The 22402-nt window shown below is 38.3% G+C and overlaps 2 protein-coding genes across 4 annotated transcripts in view; one reads left to right on the top strand and one right to left on the bottom strand.

The window, feature by feature from the left end:
* The window catches only part of LOC109039742 (calcitonin gene-related peptide type 1 receptor), a 164117-nt gene that overhangs the window by 5717 nt on the left and 135998 nt on the right, over positions 1-22402 (top strand). For 2 of the 3 annotated variants that reach the window (XR_011900195.1, XM_072302230.1), the window contains exon 1: positions 17070-17217. The exons of the other annotated variant lie outside the window; for it this stretch is intronic. The gene's annotated coding sequence lies outside the window, so the exon portion shown is untranslated. Of the gene's footprint in view, positions 1-17069; positions 17218-22402 lie in introns of those variants that run through there. 3 annotated transcript variants of the gene reach the window in all.
* Rpn7 (regulatory particle non-ATPase 7) lies at positions 1453-8830 on the bottom strand. Its single transcript, XM_019055377.2, has 5 exons — positions 8712-8830; positions 6839-7030; positions 5166-5524; positions 3941-4289; positions 1453-3032 (listed from the first exon to the last, which is right to left on the bottom strand). Coding segments are annotated over exons 1-5 (1197 nt in total). The 5' UTR covers positions 8714-8830; the 3' UTR covers positions 1453-2737.

Here is a 22402-nt window from a genome sequence, read left to right as displayed (position 1 = left end):
GTATGGATGCAACTATTCGTGTTCTCGGGATGTCCGTGTTGCATACACTAAAAATTGCAGGCGCTCTGGTTTTCTTACGCACATCGGTCGCAGTTGTTAGTTCTCAAGGGCTTTCTACGTTGCATCTACGATCCAGTTCATCATGAAATCCGTGGAGTTCCGATGAGCTGTGTTGAATCATGGCAGCGTTGCGAAATGGTCCAGCTCTGCCACAAAAAACGTTTCTACAGAGGCATCGCAGATGTCAATCCCGCAGATTTTTACCGAAACTATTTTCACAATTGGCACCATTTTGCGACGCTGTAATGGTGCTTTACGACTCATTCGAATTTCGAGGATTTATTTTTTGATCTAATAAGCTGAAATGGAAATCGTCGGTGCAACATATCGACGGTTTAAGTCCGCAACCACGTTTCTCGGTTGTCACGTCGCGGACTTCTTGTCATACTTCATTTTTTTTAACATTTTTTAACTACTCAACAGCAATTCTTTAAAACTGCCTTGATTTTTCTTCTCTGTGCGAAAAAATTCTGTAAAAACTTCAAGAAATGATGTCAATTTGGTCTCCTTTAAAATAATAATATAGAAACGGAGATTTTCAAACACCGCAAACGAGATACTTGGTTGCAGACTTACGCCTTCGATATGCAGCATTACATTCCAGCAATCTTTGTTATTATACAATGCTAAAATAATATTTCATGAAGTTATTAACTACTTTCTCATTTTTTTGGAGCAAATTAACGTGTTAAATGTTTTTCTGTGGGAAACGCATTACGAGGGGCTATTGAAGCAACATACTAGTAAGATGACCAAAATTGGTTGCCCTTTGAGGCCACATCTTGAAAAAAGAGGGACAGAGGTAAAAATGGAACGCTACTTTTTTACGTGCTATTGGATATTCATTTAAAACTTAAAACATTCAATCTTACTGGAAATTGTTGAGGAACCTTTCATCGAGTATCTATACTTGAGCTAAAGGCCCTTGGACAAAAAGTTTCCCTGACTAAGTAAAGAAACTTACGTTTACAGCATGTATGAAACGACACAATAACAGGATTGTTTTATAGAACTTGCATGAAGCACACTTCATCATGTATCATGCTACTGATTCATAGTTTCACTCAGATTATCTGAACAGTAACCAGTCCTGAATTTTCTCCTCTCTTCCATCAACTTAAAATTGCATTATGGAAGGTTCAACTTCACATATTTATTCCTCTATCCTTTTTTCTCTAGAGATAGCGAAGTGTAGATGTTCAATTTTTGGATCAACTCATTTACAGCTCTACACAAAGCTGGCAACACTAATGAACGTAAGCACATTGTAGATAGTTGAATTACAGAATGTTGCTTCAAATTTAAATAGAAACCTAAGGGATGGAAAAATCTCCCTGATATTGGATATAGAAAATAAACCATAGACTTGATCAGGAGGAGTAACTAAGTATGTAGGATTACAAAATGAAAATATTATTTATTTAAATTTGAAAAATGAGAGCAGACTGACTTTTCCAATTCTGAGTAATGTACTCGATGTAAAAGAACATGTAAAACAGATTTTTAAGAAAGAAGAGTGATTTCATGCAAAATCGATGCTTGCGGCTGTTGAGCCTAAGAGATACATAATCGACACTTGAGGATTAAATAACTGAAAAGATGCTGTAAAAAAGGTATTCAAGTTGATATCGTTTTATATAACATGATATAAGATTCATTTTTTTTCTTTCTCCTATCATGAAATCGCTTAGATTTTCATGGGTATACTAATTTTGTATCAAAATTTGAGAGTACACTGTTACAAAAGTACATAATATGTTTACAAAATTAACATTGAAAGAAACATTGGCGATCGTCCATGAACTTTCTCCTGATGATCGTTATTTAGGTAAAGTTAATTTGCCTCATTTGAATCAAACGATTAGAAATTTAAAAAATATTAGTTGAAATTGTACAAAAAATGCAGGAGAAAAAACCTGACAAGACTTTCATTGTAAAAGAATAGAACTGTTATTTGATGGACGAAAATATTCCTAAAAAAGCCATGAAAAATAACATTTCAAATGTTGGCAGAAAAATTGATGACTTGGCATACTCAAAACCTTAGAATTTACTGTTAGGCTGTTCTAAGTTTTGTTACAGGATTATCTTTCGCTGAATGAATATCAAGATTTTTTTCTGAATAGCTGCCTTATTCGAGTAATTGAGGGGAAAAATGATCTTTGGTCAGCTGTAAATCATAAAGGGTCATTCTAGCGTGACCGGTGAGATATAAATAAACCTTTACGGCTACTGGTGTTCCATTGCCTGTCTTTACAAACAAAGAGGAGCTTTCAGAGCTTTCAGCAAAATGGAGCAACGCTCACCGGAAACAGTTCAATGATTGGACAACTTGATGAAATCCAATAAAAAATTCTCCAGAATGTTGAACTTTTGCTTCTTTCACAATTGTAATCAGTACGGTATTTTTGACTGGATGGCTTTTAAGTTGTCAATCAGATCATATCTGAAAGGGTAAAGTGCCACCAAACAATTTTTGCACAGGTATGATTTTTGGGGACCAAAGATCTTTTGGGTCTTACAAAGATAGTTCAAAGGGTTAAAAAGGCGGTATTCATTTTAAGCTCTTCAAAGAATTTTGAATATACATTCTGGTTCTGCACATTTCTTATTAGTAATTGTGAACAATTGATTTTCTAATACAAAATAAAAAGGATCAGCATATTTAAAACAAAACTTAGAAATCCATAACCCTAGCAAGTTTCTTGAGACGATTTAGTAAAATATCACCTTTCTTGACCGTCTGCTGGTATAAGATATTCCTATCTAAACTTACTTCAGGGGCATCACTAATGTAATTACTAGTTACTACTGCTCCAGCGACAGAGTCAATTTTGCACTGTAACCTACCCGCAGCTGCAAACTTGGCAACTTCATCTTCAATAAAGTTAGTTGACACACCAAACGACTTCGCCATGTAGTCTAAACTCAGGGATCGATATGCTGCCAGGATTTGTTTGTATGCTCTCAATCTGTGGAAGGAAAAAATAGTATCAGAGTTGATAAATTACATGCTACTGTAAGAATGTCAGGAGAGTTAGATATTTCTGTTGATTTAATGAAGACTCAACTAATTACTTGCGATTTAACCCATTAACTTATTAATTATTTTCGCTGTAACATGCAAACATTTTGCAAATCAAGGACATCCTGAAGTTCGGCATTCTCAGGAGTTTCCGTTTTTTAATGTGGTGGTAACTGAATTTTGGACTCTTATAAATTCAGAATTTATAAATTGAGGATACCTCTTTGTTCATAAAGGAAACTCACCGCCATCCTAACTTCCAACTTCAAAAAATTCTTTGTGATCGAGAACAACTGAAAAACTATTTGCTTTTGCAAGAGACAATGAGTTAGTCAACTGTCAAATAATTTAAATCAGGACCATCAACTTGGTTGGCAAGAAAAACAGATATTAAATTCTGTGGAATTGAACGGTCCAAAAGTTGATATGTACCTAATGACTTCAGATCTAACTTTTTTCTCATGTATGATAGAGCGCCTAGATAGGGAGAAAATGGACATGATGAAACAAGGAGCTCTTAGGGTCCAAAAGAGCCGATCTTCCCACAAAAAAAGCACTTGCAAAATTCACTGACATTCTACACTTTCAGATGTCGATCCAAAATGGTCAATGATGTTTCTGAAAGAGCGTCTTGTCGCAAAACTAAGGAAATTTACGCAAAAGGCAAAGAAGTCTAAGATAGGCTTTCATAATTGGAATAATATGAAATTCTGGATAATTTGAATTCAAGGGTTGGCTGCCCTTCTGGGTCCTGAGAGCTCCATAACCTAATCTTTAATCTCTAAAATTACCAACATGTCCGCATTCTCCCTATGCAGGGAATTGGTACTCTGGTGTATGCACAACAAATCTTACCTCATTTCTTGGATATAGTGGCGGACATGCGGGAACAGCAGTGGGTCACGCTTCATCTCCAGCTCAACTCGAGCTAAGCAGATAAGGAAATCAGAATAGCGGCCATCATAAAACGAGGAGAAGTACTCTTTGAGATCTTGATACTGCTGGTGAAGAGCTTGAGCCATTACACCATGGTGCATCAATTTCTTCTTCAGCTCTTGTCGTGGAAGGGCGATCATGCATGCTAGAACTGTGTATCGGATGATGGTACCAAAGTCGGCCAATTCGTAAGACTCAAATGTTGGCACAACATCAACGAATAGGCTGGCTGCTTTTGAGAAGTCCCTGATCGCTAGGCTCCAAACACCTGAAACATGCATCAGATAATGAGATTAGATCAGAATTTGGGAAGAGAATCTCATTTTTTTCAAAAGTCAAATACAACAGTGATGGGGAGGAGGATATTGATGGTTGAATTTGGAACATGTGATTCTTTATTGCGACGCTTAAAAATCTGAGAATATGCTTCATTTTCTTAAAGGATAGATCAAAACGTTTTAGTCCACTTAGGGCTTTTTCAAAGTTTCCGCATTTCCCAGCAGTTTTTTATCATTGCTGGTGATCAGGTTTGCCCAAACAGGGATGCAAGAAAGTCAAACCTAAATATACGAACAGTCTCACTAATTTTTTTTCATGTATAAGTAATTTTAATCAGTTGTTTCCTTTTCATTCCTTCGTAGGTATTACAAAAAAAAAGAAAGCTTAAAGCAATTAAAATCATAAACGAGACAGATTTGCAACATTTTGCGGGTTAGATTTTTTACATCTCTCGCTCTCTCTGGGCAGACCTGATTGCTAGCGAATGAGAAATACAGCCTGCAAGCACAATAAAAATGATAGTGTGATACGGACTACACAAATCAAGCGTTAAGGAGCCGGCTGTCATTGTTGATCACTATAGCAACAAAGCTATTGTGAATTAGACTTACATTGAATTCATCTTGTTCTGGCTTCTACCCAATCATAAAAGAAGCCACTGATCCTAGTACTTGATCAGAATCCACAAGCTCCTTGAACAAAAAGGTATACCACAGTCCCTATTTAAAAAGAGAAAAGTACAGATCTTAACGGACTCATTTTCTCTCTAGCCTCCTTAATTTGCTCATGGTGCAAAGGATTAGAATTAGGTACACTTCTTCAATGACTGAAAATATTTGACTGGCTAAGATGTGAGTGTACATACCTTCATACGCTTTGAGTTTGTTGCGGGCACTCCAGTCACCACCGCTAATACCCTCAATTAGTTCTGATGCTTTTTCTATCGCTACCTTCATGCCTTTGATGTTGCAATTGTGAAAATATGAGATACGGAATAGTGTGAAAACTGCTTCTATTCGATGGCTCTTTGGGACGGTTGCGTCTTCCAGTTTGGATTCCGCTAGTGCTGTGGCAGCCTTCTTGTCACCAATTGAGCAAAGATAGTCCAGCTTTGCTTGCCAAATTCCGGTCACTTGGTCCTCTTCATCCATCAAATGTTTATCGTGTTCCTTTTCCAACTCTTCCATTTTTTTGGCATTAGCTGCAGTCATTTGTTCAACAAGACTGAAAGAAAATATTCAATTAACAGGAGATCAAGGACTATTTTCCATTTTGCAAAATCTTTTCATGGCTATGGATTGATGCAGCCATATAATAATATATATCATTGATGTGGTACCCGGTTTACCGAAAAACTCTATTCAGATGGTATTATTAACATTCAATCAAAATCAATGGCAATGCGAATGCATTTCGGCATTGTTGACCTGCAGATGAAAAGATTCTTCATCCTTCCGCTCATTATACTTGCGGCAGAAGAGATAAACTTTAGTGACCCATGACTTTAAGAATCAAGAGATGATTTTCTGTAACTGAGTGGTAGCCAGTCAGGAAACAGAATTTACCTATTGTAATCGTTTACTCGGAACCGACTGCTTTGACTCCAACAATTCTAGCAATATTCAATATAGGTAATGAATGTTTGACAACCAATGAATACAAAATCAGAACCTCAAGTCCGATGCTGAGTATTTAAGGGGTTAAATCTGAAAGTTTTTGTAATTAAAAAATCAAAAATTTATTTGAGTCTCATCAAACGTGAGAAATTTTGACAGTAAGAACCTCTTAAGCATTTCACCACCTCACAGTAAATAAAATGAGTTTGTAGATCTAGTTATACCTATAGGAGCCATCGAACAGCAATAATATATTAAATCGTGTGACCAGAAAATTGGAACTCGTGTCAGATAAGTTGTCAGTCAAAGTTCCGTTTGAAAGCAACTACTTTGTAGTCATCACACAGCCATCAAGGATTGACTGCAGGTAAGGCTACCACCATGCGCAGAAACATGAATAGATCCTCTGCACGTGATAGTCAAAAGTAAACAACTGCTGTCAACTTATCTGATGTAAGTTTTAGTCCATTGGACGAAAATAGTGGAAAAATAGATCTTCATTCAATGCTTTCAACAACGTGAATTCATACCTGTCAATGGTGAACTCATAGAGTACATAAAGTCGTAATGTAAGTGGGATAGCTGGCGCCACTTTAAAGCAATTTCCAGATCTCAATTTCCGAGATTCCTGTGCGGCGCCAAGGCACTTTTCTGATACATAATCCATTGTTGGCGATACACCCGGCTATGGAGTTACTAAGTATTCCACTCTGCCATTTTGGATCGAATATGTATCAAAAAAGGGATCCGCACATCAGGCTCGGAACTCATTGAGCGGAACATGGCACCAGCTCTCCCATTTACATTATAACTCTAAGTACTCTATCGGTGAACTGAAAACTCTCTGGCTTGATCTTTGTGGCATGTATTGAAAGTCAAGCCATATAATTACTTTAAGAAATTTGTAGTAAGTTTAACGTACCTGTTGTCTACCGGCCAACCAAATTCCTCACACACCTCCTTGTAGTATGGAGTCATATTGTTTTCTTTGATTCCTTGCAAGAGCTGCTCTTTCAATGCTTTGTCATTTGCGTACTCAGGCAAGGCTAAACAAAATTTGATCTGGGCTAACTTCATGTAGGTGGGGGTCACCCCTTCACTCTCAATGGTCATCCTGTAGACAGATAGCAAAACGTCATCATTATCTTAGGAGAAAAAAAATTTAATCATCCACAAATTGAATTGCCGAGAAAAGGATATTGAGTAGACATGGACTTGAATTTATTTTAACGGTGAAACTACCAGACTACGAATCTTGATTGCGGTGTTTAAAAATCTCAACTCTCATTTGATTTTTTGAAGGAAAAGAACTTGATATCATTCCTTAAAGTTTTCACAGAGATTTCTTTCCACAGAGAATAAAAATCGCAGAGATTTTCAAGAATTGACATTGAGTAGTCTTTCATTTAAAAAATAAATTGTCAGAGGAAGTCTGGAACGTCGAAGACCAAGAAATAAGGTCTGGTAATTTCACCATCGATTTTCTCCATGCTACGATGACGGCAGATGATCTTTTATCACAGTATAACAGTGCGTAAACTTAGTCAATATGGATTCTATTCAGCAGCCTGATTGTTGAAATTTTGTGTTTGTCGAGTAGACATAGATGACAAAGATTAAAAGGCGGAGCGTTATTGGTCCGCCATGTCTTATCGCTGCTCTGTCGCTCCTATTTCCGGTGGAACTCACGACAAGCTAAAGGCACCTCTTAAGTTTCTGACAGTATGTCGTCAATTCCACCTGAAAAAGGCATGATAAAGTAGCAACAAGTCACAGCCGACCAATCACACTCCTCTTTTTAACGTATGTCATCCATGTCTAGTAGGCAAATACAAAATTTCAACAATCAGGCAGCTAATGTGTATGAAATGAACTCTGATAAGCTGCGCTGCAGGGATGAATAAAGATGAGTCTGCCATACATCTGAATTGTGCATTAAGGTAATTCGATGAACGCCATATTTTGTGTCCGAATGGCATGCGATATATCGCATCAATTGGTTCCATTTTTCAGCTATTCGTCATTTTTCTCCAAATTTGCGATCGTAATTCTGTTGTCAGGAGACTAAAGTACTCACTTACCACTTTTAACAAAGAAATTCACCGTAAAAAGGCGTGGTTTTTTTAGAGAGAAAATATCGCATTCAAGTGCAGTTTCGATATCAGTATCGAATGCGATGTTTTCTTTCTCAAAAAACCACGCCTTTATCATGTTAGATTTCAGTGTTAAAATTGGTAAGTGAGTATTTTAGTCTCCTGACAACAGAATTGCGATCGCAAATTTGGAGAAAAATGACGAGTAGCTGAAAAACTGGAAACAATCGATGCGATATATCGCATGCCGTTCTGACACAAAATATAGCGCCCATCAAATCACCTTAATCTGAAGGATGTTAATTTGCGGCTACTTGCAGCATAGTAGCATAGTGGGAGCCTTTTAGTACAACAAAAATAATTTTATCAGACCAGACGCAACGGGCGATAGGGGGGCTAGATGAGGTTAGAATCTTGTTTTGTGTTGCGGAAAATCAAGAGTACTCTTAGTAGATAATGGACAGCAGAGGCAAAACATACTAAAAAGAAATGAAAAGTAATTCTGATAAAGCCTGTGTTAATAGTTAAGGAGTTATCAGTTAATAAAAGGTAGATTTGGTCCAAGCTTCAACAGGGTAAACAGACGAGTTTAACGGCAAATCTAAGAAACTAGAGTGATTATTACGTGTTAAAGCTGAAATTTACCCATTAATGAAGAGTTAAAAAATGATATAGGATACGAAGAAAATCTATAATACTCACATCTTGAAAGGAATTTATTGGAAAATTGACACAAAATAAAGACAGCGATAAGCACGCTCAAACAAAATATGCTGTTTCATGAGTCTCAACGGTGAGATTCTTGCGAACACCAATCATCTGTTTTAAGTGCTGCTCTCTGACGGAGAGCTTTCGAAGCGACATACGACTGCTTCTGAATATGTCCACAAGATGGCAGCACTACACCCTTTTGGCTTAATAGTCGCGGGAATTTCAAATTGACGCTCCTTCACACACACGGTGCTGATTCGAATTTCATTCAGCCACCAGGGGGTCCGCCCCTTGGCCGCTACGCGGCCCAACCCCCGGGACGCTGCGCGCTCCCAAAAACAGCTTCTTACTCTACTTACTTCCCTTTCTCACCCCGTCCATCGAACGTCTTGAAAATGATTTTATTAGAATAGAGAGGATACTGTATACAATACAGCCGACTGGAAACCCATTTCTGGACGAGTTAATTTAAAAAATTCTCAATTAAACAGGATTGTTCCCACGAATTTTATTCTTAGTGGAAAGACTGACACGATCATATGACAGCCGAAATATCATTTAAAGTTTTTTACGTTCAATTAATTTTACCATAATAAATGCATATAATAGAATCTCTATTATCTGCGCTTCTGGATTATCTTCGATTCTTCGAGAAACTTTTTTTTTTAAATTTCGAGCGACCGATTGCAAACAAGTTTGAGATCAAACTTTTAAAAAATTGGGAATTCCCTGTAAAATGTGTACACGTTTGGCCGCTCCGACGTGTGCAGGGCTGTTGCTATCCAATATTTTTTATTACCATTTAATTATTTTATATATATTCCCACGTGAAGGGACTATTAAGAGAGTTATCAAATGTCTAAATGTGTTGTTTTCTCAGGTAAGGAAAATGTACCCCTACTGTTTATCCGCGAATTTCGATTATCCACGAATTTCGATTAACCGCGAATTTCGATTATCCGCGAATTTCGATTATCCGTGAATTTCGATTATCCGCAAATTTTGTTTATCCGCGAAGTTTCGATTATCCGCGATACCTCCGGTCCCAATCATTGTATAGATAATAGAGAGCTACTAGATTCAAAAATTCGTTTTTCTTCGGGTTTGGGACCGCATTTCTACGATATTGAAATTTTTAAATGTTGGCTTATCCTCTTCTGTTATTTGTTTCTGATTTTTTTTATTTCGTTACTAAGTATACAGATCAGAGCTCAGAAGCTACAGAATCAGAAGCGTCGAACACGTCGATCTGAAATCTGCTCGTTGAATGTCGGCAAATATTCAGCAATCCTTCGGAGAGGGCGAAATCCACGTCATGTATCCCTTCAATTCATTTTCCACCAAAATATAATGATTGAATCGGTGATTCTCAAAAAAGCGTAAGCACCAGATCGAAAACAAATTTTCTGGTGCGTAGTTTTCTGACTAATTCGTGAATTTATGTATTTAGAATGGAAGTTCGTCTCCAGGCCTTTTACGCGACGTAATCCTAGTCCTCGAGGGAACTCTAAGCGTTCCATTTTGAAACCGACATGAACTTCAAGCTTATTACGCGAGCGCATTCATAGAGATCGGACAACCGGTATCAGTGCACTGGAAAAAAAAACACATTGGCTCTAGAGTCCAGACTCTTAAAAACATCGACAAGAAAAAGTACTCTTGATTCAATCAGAATCTAACTTAAATCAAGAGCCGAGCCTCTTACACTGGTAAAAAAAAAACCTTTTGGTTCAAGAGTGCAGTTTCTTGTCGCCGGATTTAAGAGTCTGGACTCCTGTTTCAATGCAAAATCCGCTTGAATCAATGCAAAATTCGCTTGAATCAATGAAAAATCCGCTTGAAACAAGAGTTTAAGACTCTTAAATCCGGTGACAAGAAACTGCACTCTTAAGTCAATGCAATTCGGCATTGGTCCAAGAGGTTTTTTTTACCCAGTGTAATTTAAGCGGATTTCGTTTTGATTCCAGCAAAAATCCGATTGAATCAAGAGTATTTTTTCTTGTCAATGTTCTCAAGAGTCTGGACTCTAGATCCAATGTGTTTTTTTTTTCCAGTGTGGGTGTTCAAGGCGCCTCGATAACCACCATGGATTGGTGTTTTTAGCACCCTCAGAGAAAATCCTCGTTGCTCCGACGTAAGAAAAATTATCGTCGCTCCTCCGACATAAGACCGTACCTAGATTTCCGCACGAACCCCCAAAAGCATAGGTTAATACGTAAACCAGGGCTCACGTGGAAATTGAGATACGTCCTTACGTGAGGAGGGCAGCATTATATGCACCCATTTATCCGCCTACACGCTCCAACACCTACCGAGACGGAGAGGCTACTAAGAGGGCTACCTAAGAGGAGAACATCTCCATCCATCGCTTCGTCTCATTTGTATAACGGCCGTCAAGAGCAGATGAGTGCGATGAATCGTCAAAATCGATAGGGAATCTCGGCCTTTCGAGGGCCCGAAGTAAGGAAAATTTGGCGATTTTTTCCAAGGAGGCGGCATCATCGATATTGAGTGAGCGATCGTGTCGACACTGAAATTAATGAATGGGTTTTGAGAGGCTCCTCAACAGATAGGGGTGGAGGCAGTGGCGTGGCGTGAATTGCGATGTATCGATTGTTATGCCATTTAAACCTATGATAAAGAATCGATCATTAAGGTGTTCGCTGCGAACGCCCTGTTTATCGATTCTTTTCCACAGGGTTAAATGGCATAACAATCGATATATCGCAATTCACGCCGCGCCCTTTGGGTGGAGGGGGTGCAGAGGGGGTTGACAAATTGTGTAACTGCGGAGTCAGGGTTGTCCGATGGATGAAGGGGAGGCTCGTGAGGTCTGAAGCCTCTGATTTCCTTTTTGTCCAAGTTATAAGAAAAAAACAGTAATTTTTTACGGAACCTGCAGAATGCCTGGCTGCCAAATTTTGACACCCTCTCTTCGGAATAAGCTATTACCTTTTCATGGGATTTTATCTTCCTCATTTCTTACCTATTGTTTTTGAGGAGGGGGAAAGAGGCCTCGAAATGTCAACCACCAAAGGCTCAACAGTGGTGCCCATTGAACAATGAATTCCAATCCCTATCACTTAAAGGGATCAGGGCCGAAAGAACTTAAATAAAACTTTATTTGAAAGAAGGGTGCGTGAGCCTGAGCATTCCTAAGACAGTAAGATAAAGTGCAACTTTGAGCATTATTAATCGCAAACGACATTAACTCACATGCTGTTCATTTTCGTCAAAAAATGGGGGGGAAAAAAATTCTTTTTGTACTTTTTCGGGGAGGGAGGGGGGAGAATTTCAGTGGGAGGTGAATATTGATTTAGTTGCTAATGATGCAAAAATAGCACAACCCTTGCAGTATTTCAAGCCTGTCATGTTGCAAAATTCCTCTTTTGATTTCCTCTTGATTTAATTAATAATTTTCCATGAGCAAGATGTTCAAATTAATAGGAGCAGGAAATCAGATTTTTCATCATAGATCGTCTTAGAAAAAAAAAGAAGGGGAAAAAAATACTGTAGTGTTTGATAAATTTTTAAGAACAGCCCTTCAATTTCTCCTACAAATTTAAATATCCAGTTTTAACACAGACGAGTGTTGAAAAGCAAATCCATATCAAGGTCTATATGAGCTGCGAGTTAATTGATTTTGGAAATTAACAGAGAAAGAATACATACCTCGATTGCATGGTTGAATGATTTCGGAGGCACAAAGATAGCATTTTTGACCACGCCCGCTGTGTCTGTCGAGTCGAGTTTTCCGACAAAAGTAACCTCCAATACTGAAATTCACAAAAATCAATCGAACAGAAGCCGGGATAGCACTTTAGACCACGTCCGCCATCTTGAATTTTGGAATTTTGAAAAATGTGACTCAAAACGCATGATATCCAAATCTAAGCTCAAATTTGGATTCCCTTTAAAAATTGATCCCATTCTATGAATCTAGATCATACGTTAGCAAATAATGAAATGAAGAGACTGGACGTAGACAGACTGATTCTAACATATTAGTCCAACATGGCAACATGAGTATTTACAGGGGGAGGGGGTCAGCAGAATTTGAAGGAAAATAAGTTTATCTTCACATAATTCAACCCATTTATGTATGCCGCCAGCTTCTCGGAATCTGATGGCGCCTATAGAGAGTTAAATATCGTCTCCTTCCGAAAAATTTCACTGGTAGGTTACATTCAGTATGCACATGTTTAGCCTCTCCCCTTCATGATGTGCTATCGAATGATAAATATGCAACGGAATCGATTTTCAACAATGAATCCAAAACTGATTTTAGATTTTAGGTATCATGTTGTTAAGTCAAAGTTCTAAAATTCAAGATGACGGACGTGAAAAATGGTACCTCAATTCCTATTCGACGGCATTTTGTGGGGAAGCGTGGGAGATTTTTAAACCTCGCAAACGAGTAACGTGGCTTTGGAGTTTCACGGTCTGCGGATTTATATTGTTTTTTGCCTGTATCATCTCTATGTATCTCAAATCTTACTATCCAAGTAGCGCAGATTGCTATTAATTGAAAATACATACCTACTAAGTCATTGCTATTGTGTTGGAGTGTTGCGCATGTTGTCTACCCACTGATTGAAGGGGCTTCTCGTGGTGAAATTCATTGCAATAGATTTGAAATAAGTTCGGATTCTGTTTGCATTGCAAATTGTCTGCCTTTCTCACACACGGAACTTGTTTTGTTGATAGTTTAAAACTTTAAAAAATCGGTATTTATAGACTAAATGATGTTAAAATATCGCAATTTCAAGGAAATAAATTGTAATTTTATTCCATTAAATTTCAAAACGATTTAATGTTTCCGTTTTGGCATTCGGTTTTTGATTTAGTCCCTATGACTGGAGTTATTGACACACTTTTTCGCATTGCTGTTGAGGTAATGAGCTGCATCTCATTTTTCCAATGCACTTTTCCGTGGTTTCCTGTTTGTTCCGAAGATCAGCTAAAACGGCCTCTGTCGGTAAACTAGAGTAAAAGGAATGACAATTATTCCTGTTCTGACAACTCGGGTAACTTGTGCTCGCTTGGTGACTGCGACTTGGAAACTTAAGCCGATGACAAAACGTAACGAAATTTCAACAAGGGACCGCGCTGAGGCTTAATTTTTAAACTTTGTTAACTCCGGTTTCCTTTGTGTTGTTTTCCGCGGTCATTTGCTGCCCGCTCCCTCACCGCGAACGGTCCTTGCTCCCGCTGAAGTCCTAGAAATCCCTGGGGTCGTCTTCCAAAATTTTTTAGACGCCATAAAATCCACTAGCGGTTTCAATGAATAAGAACGTTTTTGAAGGTGTTAACGGTAAATCGACCTCAACCATTTCGCGAAGACAGGCAGGATCCAGGATCCACCAAAATGCAGTTAATGTGTCAGGTAGCAATGCACTGAAACAAAAATATGCTGTTTTAGCATCTAGGATGTCAAAAATGTGTCTGGTGATCCCAAGATGCTGCCTTTACTGCTCCCGCAGTTGAATTTGCATTCACAGGATGTAAAATTAACTGCGAGGGCAGTAAAGGCAGCATCTAGGGATCACCAGACACATTTTTGACATCCTAGATGCTGAAACAGCATATTATTTTTTTCGGTGTGTTTCTCGACCAAAAATTACTTTTTTGACACTTTTATTAAATAAATTAAGAGTCTTCATACTGGCAGGACATTTATTTTAGTCCTGAGAGGATGGATTACTGCCAGCTTGTTTTTTTTTGTACATCTCCTGTCATTTATTGGGAAATATGCGTAAATCTCAAAATTATTGAGTATCTCTGCAAGAATATCGCTCGATCCAACTTGTCCACTCATCTCCATCTTGAAGAAAAATTCTTAAAGGCGATATCGTTCTGCTTAAGTCGAGCTGAAACAATGGAGATGTTGCATGTGTGAGAAATTTTTGAATTGAGTGTTGATTTTATGCAAAAGTTCGCGAGAAACACGATGGTGCCACTGGTTTTATCTGAAATCAACTTCAAAGCTCAAAAAAAGCTCTCAAGTTGAGGCAAAAATGGAGGGGATATCCCACGCTATCCTGAGAGTCCACTTCTACATCAAGACAAACTCTCCATGCAAAGATAGGGAGCCAATACATTGACAGGGCTGCCTCTTTATTTGGGGACTCCAAACTGAAAACACGGCAACCTTGCTAATGTATTTGCTCCCTATCTTCGCATGGAGAGTTTGTCTTGTAGAGGTGGACTCTCAGGATAGCGTGGGATATCCCCTCCATTTTGGCCTCAACTTGAGAGCTTTTTGAGTTAATTTCAGAGAAAACCAGGGACACCATCGTGTTTCTCGCGAACTTTTGCATAAGAATCTACAGTCAAATCGCAAATCCCTCACACATGCAACATCTCCATTCAAGTCATTAAATACAGTCAAATATTGGAAAAATATGCAACCGAAGCTCCCAGGCCAAGGAAAAAGGGTTCTTGAGTTCCTTTCACAAATACTGGACATTTTTTTTATTTCTTTTTAAATTAAGTTTTTTTCCGGGGAGAAATATTCAAAAGGCGATGGGCGTCTTCTTGAACAAGCTCTTTGTATCCTCAAAGATCGATGCAAGCTCGGCACGCTCCGGGCTGATTTCGGAGGCGGAATATTAAGCCTCTCGGCCGACTCTTCACGACTGAAAGACAAAATTAACTCTCGGAGCCGCGGTCCTCTGTTTTTCTCACACCATCAGCCTACCGAATTCGATAATTATTATTCCCCCACGAGGCAACATCGATGTCAAACTCTAAAACTTCCTCCCTACAGTCGGGTATACCCTCAACTCAAGATCACGATGTGCCACTGCGCATGAGCCACTTGAGTCGTTGTTGTCGGAGCGAAAGATATTTAAAATCACACCTTAAGAAATCGACTAAGTCCTTCGACTTCCGTTTCAATATCGCATCGGTATTCCTGGGAGCAGCGCAGATCGAATCCCTTTGAGACCGACGAACTATTTGGGTTCGAGGGCTCTTCTCCCCTTTTGGCACAGCGCCTCGTTTGGTGGGATGCTGGAGCTATCCCTCTTTCCCAAGTGCCATTAAATCACTTAAATATGCTCGCGTGTCCTGCGTTAAACCTCTTTTTTTTAATGCAAACAGAGGAAAAAATCCTAGGTCATACGAACGAATTTATTCAGTACCGGGTTCATATCGCAAAAAAAAAACAAAAAAACAAAAAAACTGAACTCTCTATGCATCTCGAGAGACCTTAAAAGGTTCCTCAATATTACGATAAATAACCTTCGGCCCTGCATCTATTCCTATAGTAGTAATCTCTGATCTTAAGATTAACTCCAATGCCACGGGGAAAAAACCTAGGTTATACGAACCGATAAGTATAGTGCATGCTCTTGCTGTTTTCAGAACCAAGCCTTCTGTCGCACGAACCGACCTTCTCAGTTGACAGAACCGAACTTCGGTGTGGTGAGCCGAAGTTTCGGAGGAATGACTTGAGAACCTTCGGTTAATATATGAACCGAAAATGTGCCAGGTGCCGTGCGGTAGTTTCGATAACTACCGCGGTAGAGGATTATATTATGCTCTATTTTGATGGAGGTTGTCTTCGTGGTGAACTAAGATGCTTGTTTTTTCAACCGAGGAATGGCCGGCTAGCTTGATCAATCCTGTTAACCGTAAGGTGGTTTCTTAACTTTTTGGTTCGTACATTTTTTCAATTCTATTATGAGTGGAAAATATCTAAGATCAGAGAATGTCAAAAGAGGAACTCAGGACAGCTGTTGGTTATTTATTGCAATTTTCTGAGAAAGTTTGAAGTTGTCGTGAGCTTCATGGAGTTTTGTTTTTGCACCAAGGATAAGCTTGCCCGAAAAAGGCTTACTTCTTAATGAATTAAGCTTCATTTTGCGATGAAGAACTACAATTTCTGACTGATTAGTAAAGGCTCTAATCTGCATTGGAAAACTAACGTGCTGATGTTTCTAACGTGAGATGGAAAAAGTAGTCCTAAATAATTATTGCGAAGCGTGGTCAAATTTTGATCGTCTAAAACCAAATTTTGGATGAGAATCCTCGGTCCTAGACTAAAACCCCCCGCGAAAAACATACTACATCCTCGCCGAACGCAATATTAATATCGCCAGTGTTCTCATTTTTTCTTCCCCTAATTTCATTAAGTTAATTAGAAGCGCATCCTTTGCCAATGTGCCAAAATTCAAACCGAAGTAACATTCCTTGCCGTCGTAAATCAGTTTTTTGTCACTCGTAAAGTTGACATTTTGGCGCTTGTAATACTCTTCCCGGAAGGAGGCGATATTCGGGGGAACAAATGGTAGAAAACGAGGTTGATGCAATTCACCATCGAGCGAAGGGAAGTCGAGGCGAAGCGGGTGGCGTTGGGCTCGACTCCGCGTGGCGTCCCTTGTTGCGCCGCGATTGTTAGTCTACTGGTTGAGTCTGTCCCGATTGCTCGTTCTGCGTCGCCTCCTGTCTCCCTGCCTCGAGTCGGACGTTTCGCGCCAAAGCTCTCGCCCAGGTACACCTTTTATCATTAGCTCTTATTTGATTTCCTCATGCTATTACCCTCTTTTACTGAGCCATGTGTGTTCCCTCTTTTTTATATGATGTGATCGTCAAGGACCTTAGTCTACGGAGAGAAAAATTTCGAAGCGCCTTCATTTTATTGAATGCAATACGGACGGCCATCGTGTAGATATGGTTGCATTCAAACGTTAGCATTAACTTGTGTCGCGTCCATAGTTTTTTTTATGTTTATTCACGGCGTTTTTTTGGCAGAAATGTATGAGGAAGTTGAAAAATGATAAAAATTAAGACCGTCTAAAAAGGACCTTAATCCACGATGATAAAATTTCAATATGGCAATTTTATTCGAGTCGAGTGAAGAATTTTATATTTTGAGATTTGGTCGGAAAGGGAAAACTCTGCAAGCAAGATTCACCCCCTCCCCCCTCTCTTATCTGAAAGTTTTCTTGATAAAATGAGCTAAAAACTTTTTTTTTCCTTTTTCTTTTTTAATGAAAAAAGTGTTCAGCCTCACTTTTTTTCATGTATTCTTCATAATTATTCATACATTCATTGCGAATCAACAGCAAATTAATTAAGTGAAAAATAATTTCTTTGAAAAGACGTTCAATAGAGATGATTTTCTAGGATCGTCTTCATGGAAAGATATTATCATATCTGGGGTTCTTAGCATGTTCTTTTCTTATTTTTTTCAAAAAAATAATTTGTTGTAGCTAATTTTAACACCTAATTTTTCATAAAATGAGCGCGTTGTGCCTTATTTTAAACCTAGGAAGTGCACTTTTAATGTACATTATTTACAAGAAAAAAAGTAATATAGAGTAATTAGAGCTTTCACGAGAAGACCCAGAAGATATTAAGGAAAACAAATCATAGTATAATGATTTCTTTTTGTCAGCAAGATTTATATCTAAAAATTACTCGATCAATAATGTATTATGCGTTGTTTTATTCATTCTTGATAAAAGTGATAAATAGAGTTTTTCTTTCAAACAGCATACGTCTCCGCAGACCTTCAAAGAGTAAAAAGTGGAAGTTTTCCCGCAGACGCCTAAAAATATTTTTCTACTAACCACTAAGAATACTAACATATCCATAAGTATCCCAATTAAGCTTATAATACTATGTTCTGATAAGTTTCCTGGTCAGTTATGTATGCTATGCAGTTTCAAGTACAGTTTGAGTCGTACAATTCAAGAGATCAGGCCCTCATATTATCACCTTGTGTTAAGCATTAAACTGAAAGAAGGGTGGCAAGTAGTTGATGGAAAATCGGTATTAATGTAAATTATTTTCGTGGACTTTTTGTTTTTGCACGTAATTGGATCTGCTCACAATTTAAACCTGCCGTTACCGCGTTCATTTTCCAGCCGTGAGAAATTCCTTTATTACTATGTGCCATGATGTAGTTGTATTTTATTGCGATTCAAAAGCCATAAACACTAATGAACGGCCTCAGGGGCTAATAAAATCTTAGAATTAAACGGATGACTTCACCGAGACTCGCAGTAGAAAAGTTCGTCTCTGAATGACTATATACGTGCCCTGACTGTGAAAGGTGAAACACGGCGATAAAAGAATATAAAGTCAAATTAATTGTAGTTATTCTGACGACAGTTTGTGACAAGCTGTTCAAAATTCAAGCACTAATTAAAAGCGGAAACCCGTTCCGTAGTGACCGGGGTAAAAGTTTCGACTTTGTTGCCACAATGCCACACTCTGTCGCGAATTTTTACTCGATGCAAGAAAATTCAGATTGGATAGCCAGCAGATCGTGGCCCGTGCGGAATCAGACATACATGAAAACTTCGTCAGGTCATTAAAGTGCCTTTGGCAGCACTCAAATAATAAAATAATAGTCAAATAATTAATACCTACAGCACAAAAAAGTGTCAATGACCATTCTACAAAATGCTCGAGTTAAACGCCCCTTCCTTGAGCAACTATTTTAACTCTTCGGAGACGGAATTGCATACCCAGTGAGATGAAGGAGCTTTTCAGCTTTGATTGCAAAATTGACGAAATGTTGGCGGTTGAACTGCATTAATTGTAATTTAGGAACTGATACTTCGGGATCATTCATAAAAACCCCTTAAAAGGAAAAAAAACGACTTATATGTCATTTTCTAAGTGGAGTCAGAAATAGCTAGTTCGTTGTTGCAAAATGTATTCCAGTTCTACTACTTTTTATTACAGATTCCTCGTCTCTTCTTCCCTTGTGTTGCAGTAGGTTCATTTTTTAGGGAAAAATTGCAAAAATTGTGAACAGGATAGTCCCTTTCGTTTGAATATTAAAAAGAGAAATCAGTAGTTCAATACAAAAGAGCGTATAAAAAAGCCACACAGCCTTGTGAACATTGAAAGCGAGCGTATGCTGCAAGTTATTTAGGATATTCGATACCTTTAATACAAAAGGACTATTATTCATTTTTTTTTTCTTAACTACCTTTTACATTTCGTATATTTCAAGACAAACGCAGGACTATACAAGGTCAAAAGTTTCATTCAATAATCTTTGCGAGTATGATAAGTGTCGAACAAGAATTTGGATATTTCGTTGTCAATCGAGTTTTTCCTTTCAGATTAAATGAGTGAATGAATAAATACATAAATATTTGAACTGGTAAAGCTTTTTTGGTCAAATTCTAATAATTTGTATCCGTTCAACTGAATTCTGTGAAGGGGGAATGGGAGAGCAGATTATTTTGCATGAAGAGAACACAAGATTTATCGGAAAGATCGTCAAAAATATATAAAAACCCTCCAACATCCCAATGAAATGATAAAAATTGTACAGCTAAGGTAAAAATCTTCAAGTCTTGAGAAAGGGAAGAGGAAAATTATTACTACGCCCCTCGCCCCCAATTTGAGCGTATCTGTTTTACTTTTATGAGGTCGTCAGTGTTGAAATAAAAATATATCAAAACTGTGTTCAGTCCCGGCATCCAGCCCAGTAATTGCTTATGAAAGTCAGTGCAACGAAGAATGACATTTTCTTTCGGTGATAAAAGAAAAAAGGGAGAGGAGAAGGAGAAGGAGGTAAAAGCAACAGGTAAAACTGTTGAAGCTCAAAATCTCATCACCAATATGATTAGTTCATTCAGCGACGTGACTTAGATCGTCAGGCGCAGTACGTTCTCTACGGACATGAAGGCATAACTGAAATTTGCGATAAGTCTTTTTGCGCTTCTAACTTTCATAGGAGGTACGTCCCCTGGCCGCTACGCGGCACAACCCTCAGAGGGCGCTTCGCGCTCTTTTAGGTCCGCTTGGCAGACCCCCGTGAGTTGCCCTAAATAGTTAGTTACTTAGTTAGTTAGTATAATTTTAAGACATTCAGCGTCTCAGGCTATTAACGACTTTACAGATAATTTTGAAAATGGGAGTATAAACGAAAATTTAGATAGATCGCATTCGATAGTGGTTTGATGTACCGTTTGGTCCAAAACAATAGAACATAACCTCAAACAAAAATTTTAGGATTTAATATGGAAAAGCTGGAAATGAGAAAATTTCTGACCATTTCACTTTTCATTACCATTTTATACTCATAGGAATAAAAAACCTACCACTAGAAACCCGTTCCCTCAGATTACTCAATTGACTCATTAGGCTATGTTCACATGTTGAACCAATCGATATCAATACAATCTCACCTGTTTGATGTATCGAATAAGTTCTATAGAACAGGCTCATCTAATGACTGTCTCCCATCGGTAGTGGAAGAAATCATGAAAAATCAGCCTGGTAAAATAATAGCAGAACGAACTGTCATAAAAAATGAGAATTAAGGGGCTCAGAGAGCTTTTATTAATGCTGTTTTTTAGGGCGAACGCCGAAATAGAGTACGCCCTTATGTCAGAGGAGCGACACATTGGGAGTCGGACCGAGGGTTGGGTTGGAGGGTGTACAATAGAGAGCCCCAGCAATTCTGACGTAGCAATTTCGAGCTCACTAATGTGAGTACGAGTTAAGATTAGTTAAATTTCGAAGGATTGCGTTCCGCGGCTGCTAATTTTATTTCTCACCTCAAAAATCCGTCCGGGAATCATTCTTCGCGGATTTTTCCCGTCACTCCGAAGTGCTTCCAGCCCAATCGCCTTTACTCCCGGCGGCTGATAAAAATTAATGGTTGGATCGTGAAATTGACGTCTTGATTAGTATTTCCTTTCTCTCCCCTCAAAACCGCTGCAGTATTTTAAGCACCCTCTCCTCGGCTGCCCCCGTTTCCCTCCCGCTCCGACGGATCGATCAAGCCTTATCAAGGAAAATATCCGGAACTTGAATTCGAAAAAATTAACACGGCATCGTATCGTTATTTTACTCACCATGTCATTAAGCAGATGAATAGAAAGCTCACCGTTGAATGGAGGTTTCATTAAAAGAAAAATTTATGAAAAAATACATAGGATCGCTCCTACTAAATCTTTTCCATCGCTTTACCTTGTATAGGATGTCTTGAATCTAAATACAGATACTCTAGGGATTAGTTCATTCGGCCAAAATAATAATCTTCCTATCTTTCTAACATTCTCTCCATGAAGCTATTAAATGATAGGATACTGCACTTATAAATTGTTAAAAATAAATAATGACAAAGAACCATGACATTTCAAAATTGTAAAGATAGTTGTGTACCAAATGGTATGAGTGTATATCTCAGAACATCCGCACCTGAACATAAAAAATCACATGCAAAATACAAAAGAAAGGAGTTCGTGGATCGTAGATTTTAAAACGGTCAGAACCATTTTTAATTTTCTGAAACAAAAAGTAGAATATTTTAAGGATTCACGGGTATATTTGAGGCTAAAAAAGAATAGAGCGCTTAAAAGTAACTTCCTTGAACCAAAGTCTAAGTCATACAGTCGATTTCTTTAGCTGCGATTTGGACATAACATTTTTTCCCTCTACCTTACCACTTTCGACAAAAATCACTTCACTAAAAATTTTGCCTCTGTGGACTAAGGTCTCTTCAGGACTGCACAGGCGAAACGAAAAATTTGAAATATTGAAAATTTCGCGAAATATTTCATGAAATTTCACAAAGCTGGGAAAAATATGGCACATATTGTCAGGAGCTGGGTGTGCGACACGCACTAAAAAACACCAAAAAGCGAAAACCAGTCGCCTTTCATTTAATTCTGCATTTCATTTCGAAAATATTTTTAAATATT

This window comes from Bemisia tabaci, chromosome 7 (assembly GCF_918797505.1).
Source record: "Bemisia tabaci chromosome 7, PGI_BMITA_v3".
Lineage (NCBI taxonomy): Eukaryota > Metazoa > Arthropoda > Insecta > Hemiptera > Aleyrodidae > Bemisia > Bemisia tabaci.
The sequence above is the reverse complement of the archived record's forward strand: the minus strand, read 5'-3'. Positions and strand labels throughout refer to the sequence as shown.

What these genes read in the sequence shown, in the direction of transcription:
- Rpn7 (XM_019055377.2), bottom strand. An exon ending in GGTTGGCCGGTAGACAACAG is followed by an intron (nt 5,525 to 6,838) that starts GTACGTTAAACT and finishes ATTTTCTTTCAG; the next exon opens with TCTTGTTGAACAAATGACTG. An exon ending in CACTATATCCAAGAAATGAG is followed by an intron (nt 3,033 to 3,940) that starts GTAAGATTTGTT and finishes TTCCTTCCACAG; the next exon opens with ATTGAGAGCATACAAACAAA.